At 46.6% G+C, this 21,432-nt stretch overlaps 1 protein-coding gene across 1 annotated transcript in view; it reads right to left on the bottom strand.

Moving 5' to 3' along the window:
- pipox (pipecolic acid oxidase) overlaps positions 1 to 21,432 on the bottom strand; it is a 100,133-nt gene that overhangs the window by 31,807 nt on the left and 46,894 nt on the right. The window contains 1 exon segment of the mRNA XM_072469585.1: positions 12,618 to 12,800. Within this exon segment, the coding sequence (XP_072325686.1) occupies positions 12,618 to 12,800 (183 nt within the window).

Raw genomic sequence — 21,432 nt, 5'->3', positions numbered from 1 at the left:
CACAATATGTTCCAAGGCAATGTTTCACCCGAGTGAGTGACCAATAACTCAGAAGTGACAAAGAAGTGAGAGAGTAATGTAGGTCTTTTATAGTAAAATACAGCGTGATGGAACAGCATTGCCAGATATATGGAACCTGATGCAACCTTAATTACAGGTAACCCTGGAGATGGAAGCACTTCTTAATGTAATGTACAAAGTATTGATACTCAGCTGCTTAGGATGACTGAATTGAGAACAAACAGTGCTTTGAAAATTACAGTGTTTTCTGCGTAAACTGAAACACTACTACATGTCAGGCCTTTTACACTGGTGTAGATAACAGAAGAGGTTATTTTAATATAATAAAGTCAGAAATGCTGGATAAACCCAGCAGGTCTGGCAGCATCTGTGGGGAGAGAGTAAAGAGTTAACATTTTGAGTCTAACATGACTCTTTCTACAGACACGTTGGTTCGCGGCAACTAGGCTCCTCACCGTCTCATCGCGCCTCTTCAGGCTTCCTTCATTCCCACCCAGAGAAGGAGTATATAATATCCCCAAAACATCAATTCCTGGTGCTGGCAAATCAGTGAACTATTGAGCTATAGAACTCCTACAACGCAGGAGGCCATTCGGCCCATCAAGTCTGCACCGACCAGTTAATGGTGACTATGGGTGATTTCTGATTCCTTTTTGTCATTTGTTTATGTTAACATGCGGGCTAATGTTTGGGGTTTGGTGGGAGGATGGGATCGTTATTATTGATATGGGGATTGACATTATATTCATTGCTGATTATTGTTTATTGATGGTGGGTGCAAATTTGGGAGAAAAATGTGAAAAAGGAGAATAAAAATATAATTTAAAAAAAAGTCTGTCTGGTGATGTGCATCACTGTAAATACATATAAGCTAGACAGACACTAGAGGGAGCACCAGAAACATCACACACACACACTCAACCAATAAATAAGTTAGATGGAGGCGACCAATGGACATTCACGATACACAAGGAGGCGACACGACCACAGGGGGGCATTACACCAACCCATACATAAAGGACACCACACAGATAATCAGCCCCTTCGGCCAGTGGAGACAGTCAGTGAGGAGAGGCACAGGGTTAATTCATTATCACACCCACCACGTGGAAGACAGCAGCTGGTTAGTCAGTTTAGGTAGCTACAATAGGATTAGCAGTAGTGTTGAACTCAAGTTATAAAAGTGTACATAGTGTAAATAAATGAGTTGAAATTATTTACACGTCTCGACCTTCCTTGACAAATGCAACACAAGGAAGTCGCTTATGTTACAAAGGAAACATAACAAAAACATGGTACCACGAGTGAACTGCTTAAAATCCAGATAGCCATACCTCAGCGTACAGTGACAACGAGCAATACCCAGGCAAGATGTACGGGCTCCCGATTCCGCAGCCGCTCCAGTGCCACGGCGATCTCCGCGAGAACTGGCAGCGATTCCGGCAGGCGTTTGAATTCTACCTGGTGGCAGCCGAACTTAAAGACCTGGCCGATAATGAAAAAGTAGAGTTTCTCCTCACCATCGCCGGTGCAGGAGCAGAAGAAATCTTTTAAATATTCAAGTTCTCCAAGGGGCAAAACAGGTCGACTTCCAGGCAGTCCTGGACAAATTCGGCAAATACTGTGAGGAAAACACACTCCAATCGGCAAGGAAAAGTAAGAGAAGCGCCAGTACTCACCTCGAGGCCGAAATCCCGGACCAGAGTGCGATTTGGATCGAGGTCGGCGGCCATCTTGCTAAAGGGACTACACTAGCGCAGTTGCGCGAGAAGTGCGCAGAACTGGAAGGTTCGCATGCGCAATCGCTTCCTACGTGCTACGTCACGCGCGTCATGACGTCAGAGGCCCCAGACCGCACCAATTTAAAGGGGAAACGTCCCAAATCCAATTTAAAGGGGAAACGTCCCAAATCAAATAAAAAATCTTTTCAAGCTGTAAAACAACCTTCCTTCACCTGGAATGACAGCACAATGCCTCAAATTGAATCAGGAAATGAATTTAACCTCCGAAGAACCCTGCAACAAGCAGTTACCTACGCACAAACCGATGATTCCGACCTCGACGCACAAACCCGATGATTCCGACCTCGAATACTTCGATACCGATCTTTACATTTTTTCTGGACCTCGCGAGCCCAATGACAGCTCCATGGTCCTAGACGACTATGACCTGGGCGAACCTTTTCGTGTTGCACATTGGCGACCCCCGCATCGAATCCAACGCAGATGCGGATTCACTTTTCGGATTTGAGGATCTTCAACCCAGCAGATATGACGTCCCAACTCATCAGTGCAGGATGATGCTGCAGCCTGAAATTAAGAGACAGAAAGCGGTACAAGCCCACAGAGAGCGGCCTGCTGCCACACAGAGCGTGGTCCACGTCCCGCTCAGGGTTCCCGACTCTACGAAAGATGACATTCAAGACTCCACACCGCAGTCCTTGCAGGAACAAGACGTGACTCCAGTGTCACAAGACTCCACAGCAAGCTCGTGGACAGACTCCACAATTGAAGAAACACATGACTCCGATGCGCAGTCCTTGCAGGAACAAGACCATGAGGGTCTAGCAACCTCTCCTGACCAACCAGCGGCAGACGATGCAAGCCTGCCATGCTCACGTAAACAGCAAGAAGGCTACAACAGTCTACCACGCTCCACTGCACAGCAGGACAACCATGACGGTCTATCATGCTACAATGAAGGGCACAGCGCTGATGACTGTTCAAGCCCAAATGAAGACAAGCCAAAGGAATCGCTTCTTCCAAGCCCGAAGAAAAAAGGATTATGCGCTGACCTTCAGGATCATTCTAGCCGAAGAGATATTTATAATGCTGCACAGTCACAGAAGGATGCTGAGAACTTGCTAAAGAAATTGCTTGTATGTCTAACTTGCAAGGAGCAGACTGAGAATTGCCATTGCTTTAGTACGGATCGAAAAAATGGACAAGACATTGATCCTCATTTAATGGAAATAACACAACCTGAATCATATCTACAGCAGGGACAACTGTCTCCCTTCAACACAAAACCGCAAAGTCCCAACTACAGAGACCAGCAGTTAGTCAGTAATGACTCTTCAACCCCTGATGGGAATATTAATCGCATTGAACCTCTGCACACTCCACTGATAAATGAGCAGAACATTGGAGCAAGAATCCTGAGGACACCGACATCGAGTAGCCAGATAAAGCACTTAAAACCCGCAGCAGTTTCAAGTGAACCAATTGTGCTTTCCAGTGATGATGAAGATGCAGATAAGGTCGGCCCGATTATCCATTGTACCACATTAACTCCAGAGATTAAGCATTTATGTCTGGGGAGTAGAATGTGAGCAATTGAGAACAGTAAAAGAGAGACTGTGACTGTGCCAGTCCCCAGCAAAATCAGAGCCAGAGACTATGAAGACATGTACATTAGAAAAGGATGCATATGAAGTAACTGAGAAGAAAATTGAAACGGACTGTTCTTTGGAAACTAGTACAATGACGAAAGAAACATTGGATCTAACATTTGATGCCCTACATATGGGAGAAATTGAGGGAAATGAACAAGGTTCTGTAATGTCTGGGGGAAGATTTAAAATTCCAAAGAAGAAAAGCCCAAATGAAGGACAACGGCAAGACAATGACAGTCCACCCACATTGTTTGCACCACCAGATGAAAACTCTGACAATTTACCCAACCCTAGTGAACAACAAGCAGCAACTGAGGATCTACCCACGGTATGTGAAATGAGTGACGACAGCATCCCACTTCCCATGCAAAAAGGTGCAAAGTGACAGACCTCAGCTAGTGCGTACAGAGGCACTCGGCGATCACGTTGAGACCACTGGTGACTCCGGTGACACCACACTACTTCCACCCTCAATTGCTCGAACCTCTCCACTAGTCAATGCATTCCTGCATGTTCCGACTCCAGACGTGCAGCTTCAAGAAATCTCAGCTGACTCCAGTGAACCTGCTAAGACTCTGGACGGGGAGCATCAACAAAAAAACAGTCCAGACACCAGGTGGGAAGCAACCAAACGCCGACTCTGATTCACGTAAGCCAGACTTTACTCCAGACAGGCAGTGTCACAACCTCAGTGATGGCACGCTCAGGGTGACAGCAGATGCCACAACAACAGGAGATGGATCACGTGACAATCACACTGGGTCAGCAATAACAAGCAGCAGCTACAGTCCAAGAGGAATACACCTATTTTCACCACAGCTATGTCCACACATTTGTTCCACACCGACAGTGCGGCCAATGACAGCTCATGCTGGACAAACCCAGTATTCAAGCCTGCAGAAGCCAGCAGTCTATGCAGCATATTCTCAAACAGGCCAGCACTACGGATTGCCCACTAATGGAATCAAGACCGAAGGAGGACTACCGCCAGCGCAATCTGCGCTACAGACTGGATGCCTTAGTTACTGCCAGGATTTGCTGCACCACAGCCTGGCCAGACAGCATATTCCTATCAGATGCAAGGTTCTAGTTTCACATCATCACCAGACATTGATGCGAGCAGCAATTCGGTCTCCAAATCGACAAGCTTCAACGCTTCTCAGCAGAATCACCCTTCCAGCACAGCATGTGGCCAGAACCAGTATGCACAGTCTCATCCGACTTCAACATCTGGCACATCCATGACCTCGAATGATACTGTTGATGGTACCTCTTCAATGTCAACGACCTATCAACTACAAGATGCCATCCGACAGCACCACCACAAACACAAAAAGAAAAAAAGAAAAAGACTCCCTGCGGACAGCGCAGTTATTCGACCACTTCTTGGTTCCTGTTGATGGCGAAGGGTTAGGTGAGGTTATGAGGTTACGGGGATAAGGCAGGGGATTGGACCCAGGTCCCTGGCGCTGTGGTGCAACAGTGCTAACTACTGTGCCACCATGCACCCCCATGGCACTGTCCCACTATACTCATATAGCCACCTAATTTTAAAAAAGGTCTACACTTTATTAGATGCGCTTCAGGAGCAGTTACTAAAATTCAGTGGAAAAGAGGGCCCAATAATGTTCTGCCTTGTTTCTTGTACTTGTGTTGGCCAGAGACCACATTACCTGTACCTGGATGAGTCAAGCACTGGGTAGGTTAATATTTTATGTGCAGGCACATAGGATAGCAGGAGTTTTATAGTTTGGGGGAAGAAACATTGAAGGAACAGCTTGTGTGCAAATATTGGTGGTGAAGTCATATAAGAGATGAGAATGTTTGCACCTTTTCTAGTTTGGCAACCAGAGACAACATATTGGGTGCGACATTCTGTGCGCTGGCGTAATTGTGCTACTTTGAAGAATAGGATGGGGATAAATGGGAAGCCACAATGGTTGACAAGGGGATGAGACAGTATTTGCGTGTGTGTATGTGATGTGTCTAAAATGGTGGATAAAACGTGGCTATTTCGAGGATCAATGAGGGCATCTCCTGACTGAGGTCATGGGGCAAGGAAGGCTTAGAACACGACGACAGGACTAACAGCGCTTCCCATTTTACTGTCACACTAACAGCTGCTTTGAGCTTCCACATAAGCTTTTAGGAAGGAACAGGTGATTTAAGCAACATTGCTTCTGCACGGTAGATATAGATGTACTGTTCTTCAAGTCTTTCAGTCATATGGTTGGATTTTTGCAGATTCGGGGTGTAATAGAAAATCCTCTCGATAGCTGAGTAGAGTGCACCTCTAGTAAATTTCACACCTCCCTCAATGCCTCCGTCTGCAGTTTAATGCCACCTCTATTCAGATATAAAATGAACTATGCAAATAGATGGGTAATATTTTACTTGTCCTACTGGGCTTTTCCTCCTGACTTCATGCATCATCCACTGTCCAGAACTTCTCAGGCTCTTCATGGAATACTTAAGCCCGCGCCTCCACCCTATCCCTGTAACCCAGTAACCCCACCTAACCTTTTTGGACACTAAGGGCAATTTATCATGGCCAATCCACCTAACCTGCACATCTTTGGACTGTGGGAGGAAACCGGAGCACCCGGAGGAAACCCATGCAGACATGGGGAGAACGTGCAGACTCCACACAGGCAATGACCCAAGCCGGGAATCGAACCTGGGACGCTGGAGCTGTGAAGCAACAATGCTAACCACTGTGCTACCGTGCACCTCTTGAATAATTGGAGAACCAATTCCAATTATGCTTTTCACTCAGACAAGTGTGGATGCACTTCCTATTGTAGCCATCTAAGATGGGAATTATGGCCAACCCAGGACTCAGACAGATACAGAGCCTATGTGTATCTGAAACACAGGTAACCAGACCTGATCGAAACCTCCGCTCATTTGCATTTTAATGGCCCATTTTCCCAGGACAATAGAACTCCAATCAAGCAACCGGTACAGCCACAGACTGATTGGCGCCACTTCCCTTACTCAGAAAGCATGACTGCCAAGGCCAATGACCGCTACCCAGCCACCAAGGCACCCGCCCTTTTATTGGCCGAAATCGAAAACCGTGATCAGAGCCCTGTCAAACTATTGGGTTCAAGGTTAAGGACCACCCAAAAGAGCGCAAAATCCCACAGGGATAAAAGAGGACACAGCCATGTGTTCTGTCTCTTTTGTATCCAGCCTGTGCCAACCCAATTGCAGCAGGAACAGCCAGCTAAGTTCAAGACCAACTATCGCTACCTGACTAATGAGCCCAGCAGAGCCACTTTCTATGAACCAGCCAAGTGAAATCCAGATAAAGGCCTTATCCATTTGCACAATGCCAGTCGCCCTGAAGTTAAGTATAGATTATTGTAGCTGATAGGTGTAGTTTAACTCGTAGTAGATATTGGGCGACATTCTCCGACCCCCTGCCGGGTCGGAGAATCGCTGGGGGCTGGCGTGAATCCCGCCCCCGCCGGTTGCCGAAGTCTCCGGCACCGGATGGGCCGAAGTCCCGCCGATAAATTATCTGTCCCGCCGGAGTAAATTAAATCACCTACCTTACTGGCGGGACAAGGCGGCGTGGGCGGGCTCCGGGGTCCTGGGGGGGGGCGCGGGGCGATCTGACCCCGGGGGGGGGTGCCCCCACGGTGGCCTGGCCCGCGATCAGGGCCCACCGATCCGCGGGCGGGCCTGTGCCGTGGGGGCACTCTTTCCCTTCCGCCTCCGCCACGGTCTCCACCATGGTGGAGGTGGAAGAGACTCCCTCCACTGCGCATGCGTGGGAAACTGTCAGCGGCCGCTGACGCTCCCGCGCATGCGCCACCCGGAGATGTCATTTCCGCGCCAGCTGGCGGGGCAACAAAGGCCGTTTCCGCTAGCTGGCGGGGCGGAAATTCCTCCGGCGTCGGCCTAGCCCCTCAATGTTGAGGCTCGGCTCCCAAAGATGCGGAGCATTTCGCACCTTTGGGGCGGCGCAATGCCCGTCTGATTGGCGCCGTTTTGGGCGCCAGTCGGCGGACATCGCGCCGTTTCCGGAGAATTTCGCCCATTGTGTTTGCATGTTGAGCTAACTTTTCTGTGTGTAAATAAACCATCTTTTGAACTAACTAACTGGTTGTGTGGTCATTTAATCGATATAAGGGAAGGCATGTGGTTCACTAAGATAAATAGAACTACCCACAGTATTGGCGACGCTGCTGGGTGGGACCGAAAAACACCAACATTGTTGGCAACACTATAAGATTAATCGGTTGAAATTTCAGGTCTTCACTTTCCTTCCCTCGGTTCTCCCCCCCGCCCCCGCCCCCCACACACACTCATTCATAAATATGGTGATCTCACTGCATACAGTTAAATGGTGTTTACAATTTCATATCTATGGCAGGGCAAGGAAATCAGAACTAATATTGTGATGTTTATTGCAGTCACTCGTTTTCTTCTGAAGCAATTCAGCACATTTGTTGATTTGCAATTGGTTGTTGTATGTCCAGTAAATGCAGGCAGCATTTGTCACCTTGAATGAAATATGGGAGATTATGTTCTGAGACACTCTTTTCCGCTAACAGGCCTATCTCCTCTGTGCAGAAGTCTTCAGCTGAGCTTAAGAGGGAATGGGCCGTAAATCCTTCTGTGATTTTTGGTGTGATACTATTGCAAACTCTGTTAAAGGATAGGGGAAGAAGAGGCTCCAAAGGTAGCAGTTTTTATTGAGCTATACTGTTTTTCTTTTGAGGGGAATGTGTTTTTATCATTAGTATCTTCCTGGGGAGAAGCAGGTGAGGTGCATCAGGATTTATATAGAACTGCAGAATTCCTACAGTGCAGAAATAGGCCATTCAGCCCATCAAGTCTGCACCAACCCTCTGAGAGAGTACCCCACCCAGGCCCAAGCCCCCGCAACTCCACCTAACATTTGGGCACTTAAGGGGCAATTTAGCATGGCTAATTCACCTAACCTGCACATGTTTGGAATGTGGGAGGAATCCAGAGCACCCGGAGGAAACCCACGAAGACGCGGGGAGAATGTACAAACTCCACACAGTCACCTAAGGTCAGAACTAAACCCGGGTCCCTGGCGCTATGAGGCAGCAGTGAGAACCACTGCACCATGGTGCTCTCACGATGTTCTGTCTTCCTCATTTAAGTTCCAGCCATTTTCACATATGTGTATTTGGCTTCATATTCTTCACTGCTCAGAATAATGGATATTGAGAAACTCTCAATTCCCTTCCTGAGTGGAGAGACTGGTGCTAAGGTTTCTAGTCTCGGGTTAAGGGATTGGTCATTTAGGACAGAGATGTGGAAAAATGTCTTCACTTGGTGTTGTGGAATCTTTGGAATTCTCCACTCCAGAGGGATGTGGATACTCAACCATGGAGTATATTCATGAATAAGACCAATAGATTTTTGGATGTCAAGGGAATCACAGGGTATGGGGATAGAGTGGGAAAGTAGCTGAACTGGAAGATCAACCCTGAACTTATTAAATGACGGAGTTGGCTTGAGGGGCCGTATGATCTACTCCTACTTCAATTGCTTATGATCCAGTATTCACCAAGAGTTGATTGAACTGATCCTAAAGGTGCAGCTGAATTTGTGTTTCCTGCGCAGAGATTCCACAATTTCACCTGAACCGTTAACTGTCCCGCAAACCGTTAACTGTTCCGCCAACCGTTCTGCAGCCTCTCCCAACATCGTTCTTAAGTGGCAATCAAGGAGTTATGGGCTATTAAACTCCCTCTTTCTCCATCTGGAGAAGCTCCTGTTTTCTGCATTGTAGCTCAACTAATAATACAGCTCAAATCATATTACGGAAACAAACAGATGTTCCCATGCATCATTACTTCATAGCAGACCATATGACTGTATTAACATACATTGCCAGAAGGTTGCCATCATTTAACACTGAAAGCCCAGAAACCTGGAGATATGAAACACAAAACATGACTATCCCCAATCCGCCAACAGGTTTAGCCAATGTCTGAGCCACACAGACCACGTAGGCCTGAGGTTGAATGTCCGTTTTGTGATGGGTTTATTTATGGTGTTTGGTGACCTAGATTAGAAGGTAGAACATCAGCCAGAACACCCAATGATCACTAGCTGGTATTCTGGAAGGATATGTGTGGGGATGTTGAGGCTAAGGAGCATTGTGGAAAGGTTTGCAATGCATTAAGGGGCCGGAAAAACCACAACAAGGGCTCAACCTCTCCAGAAGATGAAAATTGATGACGAAAAATAAAAGTTATTACCGCCACCCTCTTCTTCATAAAAAAACGACCACAACCTTTTGGCAGTACATTTGTTCCCAGAAAGGAAATTGCTTTGCATACTGACAAGAAAAACATCAAAAAAGATGATTATGTAAACAAACTACCAAAGGAAAACTCTTCGTTTAGGGTTCTGATGACAAGGTCCGTGATCTGAAATGTTAATCCTGTTTCTCTCTCCACAGATGCTGCCTGACCTGCTGAGGTTATCTGGTGTTCTCGGTTTTCATTCATTCTGCTAACATTATGAAAATAGGACACCTATAGGGATGTTTACAAGGCAATAAGCTCATGATATCATGAATTGCAGGCGGCAGGGTGGCGCAGTGGTTGGCACTGCTGCCTACGGCACTGAGGACCCGGGTTCGATCCCGCCACTGGGTCATTGTCCGTGTGGAGTTTGCACATTCTCCTCACCTCTGCCTGGGTCTCACTCCCACAACTGAAGGACCTGCAGGGTAGGTGGATTGGCCACGCGCAATCGCCCCTTAATTGGAAAAAATTAATTGGGCACACAAAATGTATTTCAAATAAAAAATAATATCATGAATTGCAATTATGAAGCTTGAGTAATAATTGTGATGTCAGGATGAGCCAATGGGCTGGCAGTCACCTTCTCATTCACACTTTTGTTCAGAGAAGGTGAATCCTCATGGCATCAAAATGTCAGAAAAAACTTTTGAATTTCAACATACCTTCAAATAAGCTGTTTATTGTCAGTCAAAAGATCAGACACTTTGGAGATTTGCTAAGTAATTGGAAAGAATTTTGTTTGTGTGAAGTCTTGGGATCACGTTTTGTCTGAACCTGAAATTGAAGATCATTGTACAGATTGCCGGATTTCCAATTATATGGCTGTTGTTCATTTTTTTTATAAGGCTTTGGAGTGAGCTCACAAGCAAATTTTAGATAAAATGAAGACTGCACTTCAAGATGAAAAAATAATATAAAACGCTTGAAGTACTCAACAGTTCTGGCAGCAATTGTGGAGAAGGAAAAACAGAATTAACGCTTCAGGTCAATGACCTTTCGTTAGAATCGGCCAACTGTGCCATTTTTGCTGGTCATACTCCAGCAATAGCCCTTTGCACGCTTGCGCAGTCCCTGAGATCTGGGGTTAGATTTTATACATCAACACTCTCTTAATGCAGAGCAGCGCATTCCAATAGCATCAAAGGGAATCTGACCATAGAGCTTCAATCTCTCTGAACCAAGTTACTCTTACACGCGGCCATGGTGAAGACTGTGGCCGAGGCGGAGGGAAAAGAGTGCCCCCATGGCACAGGCCCGCCCGCGGATCGGGGCACCCACCCGGGCCAGATCGCCCCGCGCCCCCCCCCCCCCCCAGGACCCTGGAGCCCGCCCGCGCCGCCCATTCCCGGCGGTGAGAGAGGTGGTTTGATTCTCGCCGGCGGGACAGGCATTCCAGCAGCGGGCCCGAGAATCGCCGGGGGGGGGGGGGGGGGGGGTCCCGCCGACCGGCGCGATTCCCGCCCCCGCCGAATATCCGGTGCCGGAAAATTCGGCAACCGGCGAGGGCGGGATTCTGGCGGGGGGTTGGAGAATCCCGCCCATGGTATCTGATCACATGATACTGCTATGATTTCCATGCCCCATAACTAAAGCCCAGCATCAGGGGAGGTGAGGCTATGTCCTCAAGCACACAGGGGAAATGGTAACATAGTAACATAATATTACTGGACCAGTCATTCAGGTTCATGCTCTGGTGGCCATGAGTTCAAATCCCACCATGGCAGCTGGTGAGAACTTAAATTTAGTTAATAACATCTGGAAGTTAAAAAAGCCAGTCTCAGTAATGGTGACCATAAAACAGTCATGGATTGTTGTAACAACCCATCTGGTTCACTAATGTCCTTCAGAGAAGGAAATCTGCCATCCTTACCCGGTATGGCCTACATGTGACTCCAGACCCACAGTAAAGTGGTTAACTCTTTGCTGCCTTCTGAAAAGGCCTCACAAGCCACTCAGTTCCAGGGCAATTACTGATAGGCAAAAAATGCAAGCTTTTGCGTCCGCATCCACATCCCATGAAAGATTACATTTTTAAAAGCACCAAATCGGCCCGACTCCTGTAATAAAACACGTTATACAGCAGCCCAGCATGAACTCTCCCTCCCCAGTTTGTGCGTTTCGCTCTCTTGTTTCTGCTTCCTCTGCTTGTACTGCTCTCTCTTTCCCCCAGTCGGTGTCGTTTTCTCTCTCCATCTCTCTTGCTTCCTCTCCAAACCCTCTCCAGGTTGTTTATCTCTCTCCCTGCCCCACTCTGTGTCATTCTCTCTCTTTCTCCATCACACCCACCCTCCCCAGGTTATGTTGAACATCACAACCGGCAATAAAGCAGTGCCTTCCAAATATCGAGGAGACCAACAGATTGGTTTAGCCAACACAGTTTGGTTGCAAGTCACAAAAGGCAGGGAGGTGCACAATAGTGAACTGCTCATATGAGGGCGACTATTCTTGAAACAGCAGCAGCGAGATCAGTTGCCTATCCCAGTGGTGTTAAATGGCGCAGATTGTATACTAAACATGGAACTTGTGCAATGATGGGGGCTCAGGGTTGGGCTTGAGAGGTGGTAGGGTGGGGGAATAGATAACAGGAACCAGCCAGGGTTCCATTATTAGTGTATGTGTGTGTGTGTGTGTGGGGGGGGGGGGGGGGGGGGGGGGGGTGGAGGCAGTGTGTCCAAGTATTAATGATCACAGCAATGACTGCAAAGTTTATTGACTGATAATTCCCCCATTGATCACCAAGAGTTCAGCACTGTCAGTGTCTATCATATCCAAACAAAATTCCTGGAACACATTACTCTAATGCAGCTTTGATTGGATTGAAGTACTAGGAGGTCACTTTATACTGAGCACCATAGCAGGATGATGAGTTGATTGAGTGAGATTTATTAAATACCTTGTACCTTCAGAGGAAGTTGTAGTCTCAGCTGGTTCAATAATTTATTTGTCCAAGGTCCAGCAGTAATCACCAGACTTTTTGCTCTGTAAATTCTTGCAGTGGTTGTCACGGTAACCAGTGATCCAGGCTGTATATCAACAACTTTTTCACCGTCGCAAATGGTTCCTCCAAACCTCCGGAACAAATCCTGCAAAATATTTAATTTTGCCTTGTGAAACCATGCAGAACACGCCATTATTTCTGGTAATTATTTCTCTGTGATCCAGAAAATATATTTACAAATATTAAAGGAGCAGGAGAGATCTATTTTTCACCCTTGCTCTGAATATCTATCTCCTATTTTAAATGATTAAACTTTTCCCAATTCCAGTTATCTGCTGACCGGTTTCTCTGACCTGCATCACTTTGACCCATTATCGCACTGGAACAGAATTAGTTAAAGGCATCCTATCTATTAATACATTTTGTACACACTTAAACTTTACAAAATCATGCTTGAGCAGTGGAAGCTTCAAAAGAAAAATAGGTATTATTGATCTTTAAACACAGTACATAATTCAGGTCTAAGTCTAGTTTCAGGGATATTTTTAAATATGTTTATAAAAAGCTAAGCTCTATCACATCAAAATGTATGCTCACCTATTCGCTATTAAAATTGGTAGTCACCCCCCTCCCACCACCACTACCAATGATAAAGTGTTAGCTGCTAATGCCAGGAACATTCAGCTGTTAACATGTACAACTGCAGCTTTGCATATTGATGTCTGTGCCCTCTACAATCCACAAGGTCTGCACAGGAAGAAAAAGGACAGAGCTGAACCTAAATGTAACAAACAAGGCCTCCTCAAAGGCACCAATATCCTGCTGAGGATCTGGCAAATCCTTGCGCCACACAGGAGCTTGTCTTCTTGTTTCTCCCTCCTCCCACTGAGGAGTGTTCTTGCTCCCTGTGCTTCCACCGCCTTATCCTCCGCCAAAGTCCAAAAATGTGCGGGAAAGGTGGATTGGCCATGCTAACTTGTCCGAGTGTCCAAAAGGTTAGGTGTGATTACAGGGATAGGGTGGAGGCGTGGGCTTAAGCTTAAGTAGAGTGCTCTTTCCAAGGGCTGATGCAGACCCGATGGGCCAAAAGGCCTCCATCTGCACTGTAAATTCTATGATTTGTATGATAACCAGACTGGCTCTGAAGACTGACTGCACTTGGCCTTAGCTCTGTGAGCAATGCCACAGGAGATCAACTGGCACTCTCTGCGATGTAAGATTCAGTCTCGGTAGCAACCTCCCCACCTACTGCATATTGCAAGCAACCGTGGGTGGGATCTACCAGCTGGACACGGCGGCGGGATATTCTGGACCCACGATGGCGCATAGGTTTCCTGGCGATGAGGGGTGCAGTCAACGGGAAATCCTGTTGATAACAGCAAGATCAGTAAATCTCGCTGGCGGGCCGCTTCCATCACCTAGAAACATGCGGCGGCGGGTTGGTTGGTAAATCCCGCCCAGTGGTTCATAGGTCCAGCCCCAACATCCAGCTGAAGCCACACTGAGGCAGCTTAATGGAGGCACTTTAATTGTGGTTGGCATGGCCGCAATGGTGTGGTGTTCTTTTATTATTCCGCATTGAAGGCAGCAGCATGGACATCAATTACTGGCTGGGTAGACTCCACAGACTGGTAAATTTTAATAGTTGAGTGTAATGTTTTTTTCTGAGTTCACGTTTGCTGATTGTTTGGAATACAACACGTCCTGATACAACAAGTGGTGGAATAAAATGAAGTGTAGGGAGGTAGACTCCAATCTCAACAACACCCTTCACCCCTGCTTCCCACTCTGTCTGTCTCTCTCTAGTTTTTGACCTTAGGAAAATAGCCCATGTCGCTCTCAGGAAACAGGCAAATTTGGAGAGTCATGATGTAACTCCTCGGGACTGAATGTAGGTTGGCCAAACCCCCGTTCTCGGAGATGAAACTCGAAGTGTTCAGCTCCTTCCCAGATGCTTTTCCTCCACTTTGGGCGGCCTTGAGCCAAGAATTCCGAGATGTCGGTGGGGATGTTGCACTTTTTCAAGGAGGCTTTGAGGGTGTCCTTGAAGTGTTTCCTCTGCCCTCCTGGGGCACGCTTGCTGTGTCGAAGCTCCAAAGAGACCACTAGTTTTGGGAGTCCTGTAAGGCATGTGAACAATGCGGTTCGCCCAGCAGAGCTTCTTTTTAAAATATATATTTTAATCCAAACACAATCAATACATCCGGCAAATAGCGCCTCAAAAATAAACATGTTGCACACAGTTTCTCAATTTTCCTCCTTATTCACCCCTAAACGCCCCCCAAACCCCTCCCTCCCCACTGGCAATAAACAAGTCCTCAAAACACGGACTGAAAAGGCCTCCACTGCATGTAAAATCTCTCTTCTGACTGTGATATTATGTGTACTGTCTGGCACATTAAGAGTCAATGTACTATTGTATTCGACCACCAGATGGAGCTGGGGAGTAGACATATAAAAGGGAATGCCTGTCAGGCTTCTGGGAGTGTGGAGAGTGCAGAGGAGGTCAGAGAGACTAGGAGCAGGGAACAATTTAAGATAGTGTGCATGAGACAAGTGTTAGTGTAGTGTAGATTGTGGGGTTAGTTATTATTTAGCTTGCTTTAGGAATAATGAACGAACTGTATAATAAATATTAACTTTGTTTATTTGACTTCACTTTTTATGGTTTTTGTGTACACTACAAATCCATCCTGACTATAAGCAACACAAAGAACACCACACCGACCCCGTAAGGGCAAATTTAGTCTTTTCCAGTCTTAAGAATCCGTACAGATCCCCCAACCGTTCCGTGACCCTTTGCGGCGCCACCGACTCCAACTCAGTAAATTCCACTGCCGGGCAATCAGGCAAAGGCCACATCATCGGCTCCCTTCACCTCAGACATCCCAAAAATTGCCACCAAAAGGCATGGCGTCATCCTGACTCCCCCCCCCACCCCCCACCCCCCTCTCACTACACCCGACAGAGTCTCAAAAACCACCTCCCAGAAATCCTCCAGATTTGTACACCCCCCAGAACATATGAACGTGAAAAGCTGGTCCCCTTCCATACATCCTCCACTCCCAGGAAAAATCCATTCATCCGGGTCTGTGTCGGGTAGACCCTATGTACCACCTTCTATAAGGCTCATCCTCGCATAAAAGGAGGTTGAGGTGACCCGATTATTTCACTCCAGGCCCCCCACCCCAGCTCAAACCCCAATTCTTCCCCCCCATTCCACTTAATCCCTTCCACAAGCGCCTTCTCTTTCCCCCACAACCACCCATAGATATCCCCGATCTACCCCCCCCCCCACACATACCCAGAGTCAACAGCTTTTTTAACAACGTGTACCACATAACAATTACAAACACAAAAAATCAACATAAGAAGTCGTAAACTATACAAAAGTCCAAACAGTAGCCCTCCCCTAACACCTAATTCGCCTCTTCCAGGGTCATAAAGTAATGTTCCCTGCCCTTAAAAATCACCTGAAGTTTGGCTGGGTACAGCACCCCAAACCGAATCTTGCTTCAATAAAGGGCCGCTTTGGCCTTGTTGAACCCCATCCATCACTTGGCCAATGTCTTGATAGATCAGATCAGATTCCCCTCCCAATTACAATCTTGAGTTGCCTTAGCCCATCTCAGAATCATTTCCTTGCCCTGGAATTTGTGCACAATCACTGCCAGAGGCTGCTCTCCCGCCCTTGGCCTCTGTCTCAAGGATTGATGGACATGATCCACCTTTGGGACATCATCGAAGATCCTCTCCTCCACCAACTTCTAAAACATCCTAGCAATGCAACCCATGGCACTCGTTCCCTCTACTCCCTCCGGCAAACCCAGGATTCGCATGTTTGTCGCCTGGACCGATTCTCCTGGCCGTCCACCCTTGCACACAGCACCTTGCAGGCCTCCCCAAGCATCGCCATCTCCGCCTCCAATGAAACAATCCGGTCACTATGGTCCGACACCGTCCTTTCCACCTCTTGGATCATTGCGCCTTGCGATTCCAAGCGCTTCTCCACACGATCCAAAGTCCCCCGGAGAGGGTCTACTGCTCCCTCAATCGCTCTAGACCAGTCTCTCTGCATCTCCTTTCACTGTTGCCATAATTCCCCCTTAATGAAGTCCATCATCTGCTCCAGTCTGGCAGACGATGACGACCCTTCCCCCTCTGCCATTTTCTCCAATGGTGCTGTGCCACGACTGTCCTCCAACCCCTGAGCTAGGGCTCTCATCCACTTTTTCCGGGTCTGATACCCCGCCGACATTCCCATGTGGGAGAGAAACCACCACCCTCCTCTCACTTCAAACTTTATCCACAAAGATCACCCCTTGAATGGACAGAAAGGGCCAAAGCCAACACCTCCATGGAGGGGTCATCTTGTGTGCGTCCAATCAGACCATGGCTGCTACTGGAAGACCGCCCAGCAGAGCCGATAGACTGTGACCAATGCTGTGGATGTTGGCGTGAACGAGAACACTGACATCTATATGACTATCCTACCAATGGATATTCAGGATTCTGCAGATGCAGCACTGGAGGCATTTTGCCAGGATTGTGAGGTGACTGCTGTACATAGTCCCCATCTCTGAGCCGTATTGGATGGCAGGTATCATTACTGCTCTGTAGACCATGAGCTTGGTGCTGGATCTGAGGTCCTGGTCTTCAAAGACTCTTCCCTCAGTCGACCAAAGGCTGTGCTGGCATACTGAACGCAGGGTTGAACACCATTGTCTGCCCTTGTTGACAGTGGGCTCTCAAGGTATGGAAAATGGTCCATGTTGCCCAAGGCCTCATCGTGGGGCAGTGCTGTATGGCAGAGGCAGGTTCATAGAGGTCCTTTGTCTTACAGATGTTTAGTGTAAGGCCCATGCTCTCGTATGCCTCAGTGAAGCTGTTGGCGATGGCTTAGAGCTTCAAGTGCATGCAGACGCAAGCATCGTCTGCATTCTGTAGCTCAATGACAGAGGATGGGATGGTAATCAATCTGGCCTGCAGTTGGAGGAAATTGAACAGATTCCCAGTGTGGTGAGTCGTGGTGAATCCATTGGTCATGATCATGGCTGGCACGTCATCAGAGCAGGCAGAGTTAGATGGGAACACCAACAGATCAGCCACAATCTTAGCGGATGGTGGAGCAGGCTTGAAGGGGCCAAATGGCCTACTTTGTTCGTACATGTTGTCTAACTTCAACCAACCTTTTTTCAGAACCAAAATATGTTGGGACAGTTGAAGGATTCCTCCGGGCGCTCCGGTTTCCTCCCACAAGTCACAAAAGACGTGCTTGTTAGATGAATTGGGCATTCTGAATTCTCCCTCTGTGTACCTGAACAGGAGCTGGAGTGTGGCGGCTAGGGGATTTTCACAGTAACTTCATTGCAGTGTTAATGTAAACCTACTTGTGACAATAATAAAGATTATTATGTCCTTTAGTGGTTCACAAGAAGCAGCACTAACATGTGGTAGCTGATCTTTATTATGCTCAAGACTGGTGTAGCCTGGCTGTGCAAAACTCAGTCAATCAGTGTACTTTCGGAACAATGAGCAGTCCTAATGAAAATGTCGAGTGAACATGAGAAAATCAATCATTGTCAAAATTTCTACTACCTCTATGAACAAAACAGTGCATTGACGGTGAATAAATCAATACCCTGTACTGAGGTTACTCTCTGATTTTATATAAACAATAAAGAGTCCTGTAACTCTACTTGACCAATTTAAAAATAAACACTACTAATTTACTCACTTGCAGAATCCGATGTGGAAATCTATGTTCTGTATTACAATGTTGATAGAAATGACATTTTGGTTTCTCAGCAACTCTGAACTATTAATTAAAATATAGTTGCCAACAAATTAAAGTGCAATAGATAAACATTAATCTCCAATAAATTACTATTTCATTCTTACCTTTTACGCTTTCTAAACGTGACAATATTTTAAATGAACGCAGGGCTGAATTATACGCCATTTTCAAAAATCAGTTTGCTCTCTTTTGCACCATTATTACAAGTGTGAGGTTTTAGAAGATGGTTATGTTTTAAACTGTCTGTTTTAATTCAAGGTAAAATGGCATGTGATCTCCGACTGGTTTTGCCCAGAGATAGGGCTATGCCATGAGGACCGGGGGCCCAGCTCAAGTCTTTTTCAAATCCAATGGCCAGATTTAATACCTGAAACAAAGAGAGACACAGCTGCCCTTAATGCTTGCAGGCTTACTGACTGAGAGACTTAGCCTGTGGAGGCAGGTCCAGGCAGTGGCAAGTCATGAACCAGTGGGAAATCATAAACCAGTCGGACTCAGCCTGTGGAGGCAGGTCCAGGCAGTGGCAAGTCATGAACCAGTGGAGACAGTGGCAAATCATAAACCAGTCGGACTTAGCCTGTGGAGGCTGGTGGAGACAGTGGCAAGTCATAAACCAGTCGGACTTAGCCTGTGGGGGCAGGTCCAGGCAGTGGCAAGTCAGACCCCAGATAGAGAGAGGGTCTCAGAAAGAGAAACGGGGAATCAGCAGCTGCTACACACAGCAAGGGAAAAGACTGTTGGCCGCCATTCAGAATTCAGCTGGGTCACATTCCGGGTCTGTTGGAAGCTGGGAGTAACTTTGGACTGGCTTCTATAACTTTGGACTGGGGGAGGCTAGTGTATCACATTCTGTGCCACCCTATTCTAACATTTTCTGTTTTCATTTTAGACCAAAATAACCTTCCAGGACTCGCAACAGACCTGACAAATATTCCCTTTGATTCTCCAATCAGTATCAAGACTAAGTAGGAGTTTCGGGGCAAGAGTACATTATCTGAACTTTGGGGTTGTATCATTATTGCTCAGGTCTCTTCAACCGATGTACATATCCAATTTATTAATACAAGGAGTACAGTTTTCATTTGTATTGATAGATACTGTAAAATTCCTCAATTAATAGGTATTAAAACGGTCAGATTCTGATGGAGTCAATACCACCGAGTGCACATTATAACCAACACATAAAAGCTGCACGACATTCCCCATGTTATTGGTCAAAGGATTATCATTTATAGTTTAAAATGTGCAGGTAACTATACTTACGTTTGTATATGCTCAGAACTTGACCCTTCGCATCTTAACCTGGAAAGTTCTGCAGGCAGATAAACTATGACCCGAGTGGGAAAACAGGTCCCAAAACTAGTCCCAAAGCCCAAGAGAGGGAGGTGCAGAAAGTGCTAAAAAGCAGGGTCCTTTTAAGGGTTTGTACTACATAATTAAATAAATGAGTCTTTCGACTTTTTTAAATTCTTTCATGGGATGTGGGCGTCACAGGCAAGGCCAGCATTTGTTGCCCTTCCCTAATTGTCCTTGAGCTGAGTGGCATTTTTTAAGAGACATTGCTGTGGATCTGGAGTCACATGGAGGCCAGGTCAGGAAAAGATGGCAGAAATCCTTCCCTAAAGGACATTCGTTTTTACAACAGTCAACAATGGTTTCATGGTCACCATTAAACTTTTAATTCCAGATATTTTATTGAGTTTAAATTCCACCACCTGCCGTGGTGGGATTCGAACCTGGGTCCCCAGATCATTATCCTGGATTACTAGTCCAGCGACTGTACCACTGCACCATCGCCTCCCCACTTGCTGATCAAGAAAACACAGATACAATTGTGAACCATTTGGCCATTGCCCTCTGGCCTCTTTACGATTACGATTGTACAAAGACACCTGAGGGCTCCAATGCATCTCACTGACACCAAAGACATTGGATATTCAAATCATTTCACTTTGTTGCTCAGGAGTCATTTGATCATTTTACCCAATGAGGTTACTGATAAAATAGAATCCGATTACACCCCTTGTATGAAGTTATTATATTCAATAATATCATTCACAGATTAAAGTCTTCTTCTACAGAATTGACAAGATCTTGGGTGGGATTTTACCCAAGGCCAGTCGCGCAGAGGTGACCTGCCATTGGCTGGCTGCATCCTCAGTGTGAACGGCCAAACAATTCCGGCCCTTGTGTAGTTTATCTGGGTTACAAGTATTGAATCTTTTCCCCAAATATGAATTTGCTCTCACTGTGTCCATATTGTGCAATGTGCAGAACATATTAATGTGGACCGAGGCAGTCACTGAAATCAGTGTTATCTCCTGCACAGTTTTTAAATAAATAATACAATATTTTCCTGTCAAATTTACAATATTGCACGATGTTGTTGATGTAAAATTTGCACTTTCTGGTTTGTTTAATTGTCGTGGTGAGATCACCAATAGGGTGCAATCAAATGGACACTGCATTATATTGTTGCTACTCTTAATATTAATGACACTTGCTGCATATGTACTGGACAACATTTTTAACCAGATGCCAACAAGGGGCACTATCATTTTACTAGGATCTTTCTGAGATTGTTTGGTGAATTGACTGTTGGAATCCTGAAAGGTGAAAAAATATCCTGCATGATTGAGAGAGAGGCTCAAAATGGGAAAAGGGAAATAAAGGGTCCAGAAACAGGAGAAGTAACAGGGCCCACGATGGCTCTCCCTCCTGACCATTCCCCTACCCTATCACTCCCGAACCCCACTCGCTGTGATTTACCCGATTGCTGGTTCGCCTTGCAATGGGGTCAGACAGCTACTTTTGACTGCCTGAGCATCCTCTCCCAGACAGCTGACCCAGGTCCAGGAGCGAAGACCCCCCCAAACTCAGGCCAGCCAATGCGCCCCACACTCATTCTGTTCCCGCAGCCCAAAACCATCCTACCATGTCAGGAAGAAGTCAGTGAGGAGGATTCATTTGCACACTTTCT

Source organism: Scyliorhinus torazame, chromosome 12 (assembly GCF_047496885.1).
Source record: "Scyliorhinus torazame isolate Kashiwa2021f chromosome 12, sScyTor2.1, whole genome shotgun sequence".
Lineage (NCBI taxonomy): Eukaryota > Metazoa > Chordata > Chondrichthyes > Carcharhiniformes > Scyliorhinidae > Scyliorhinus > Scyliorhinus torazame.
The sequence above is the reverse complement of the archived record's forward strand: the minus strand, read 5'-3'. Positions and strand labels throughout refer to the sequence as shown.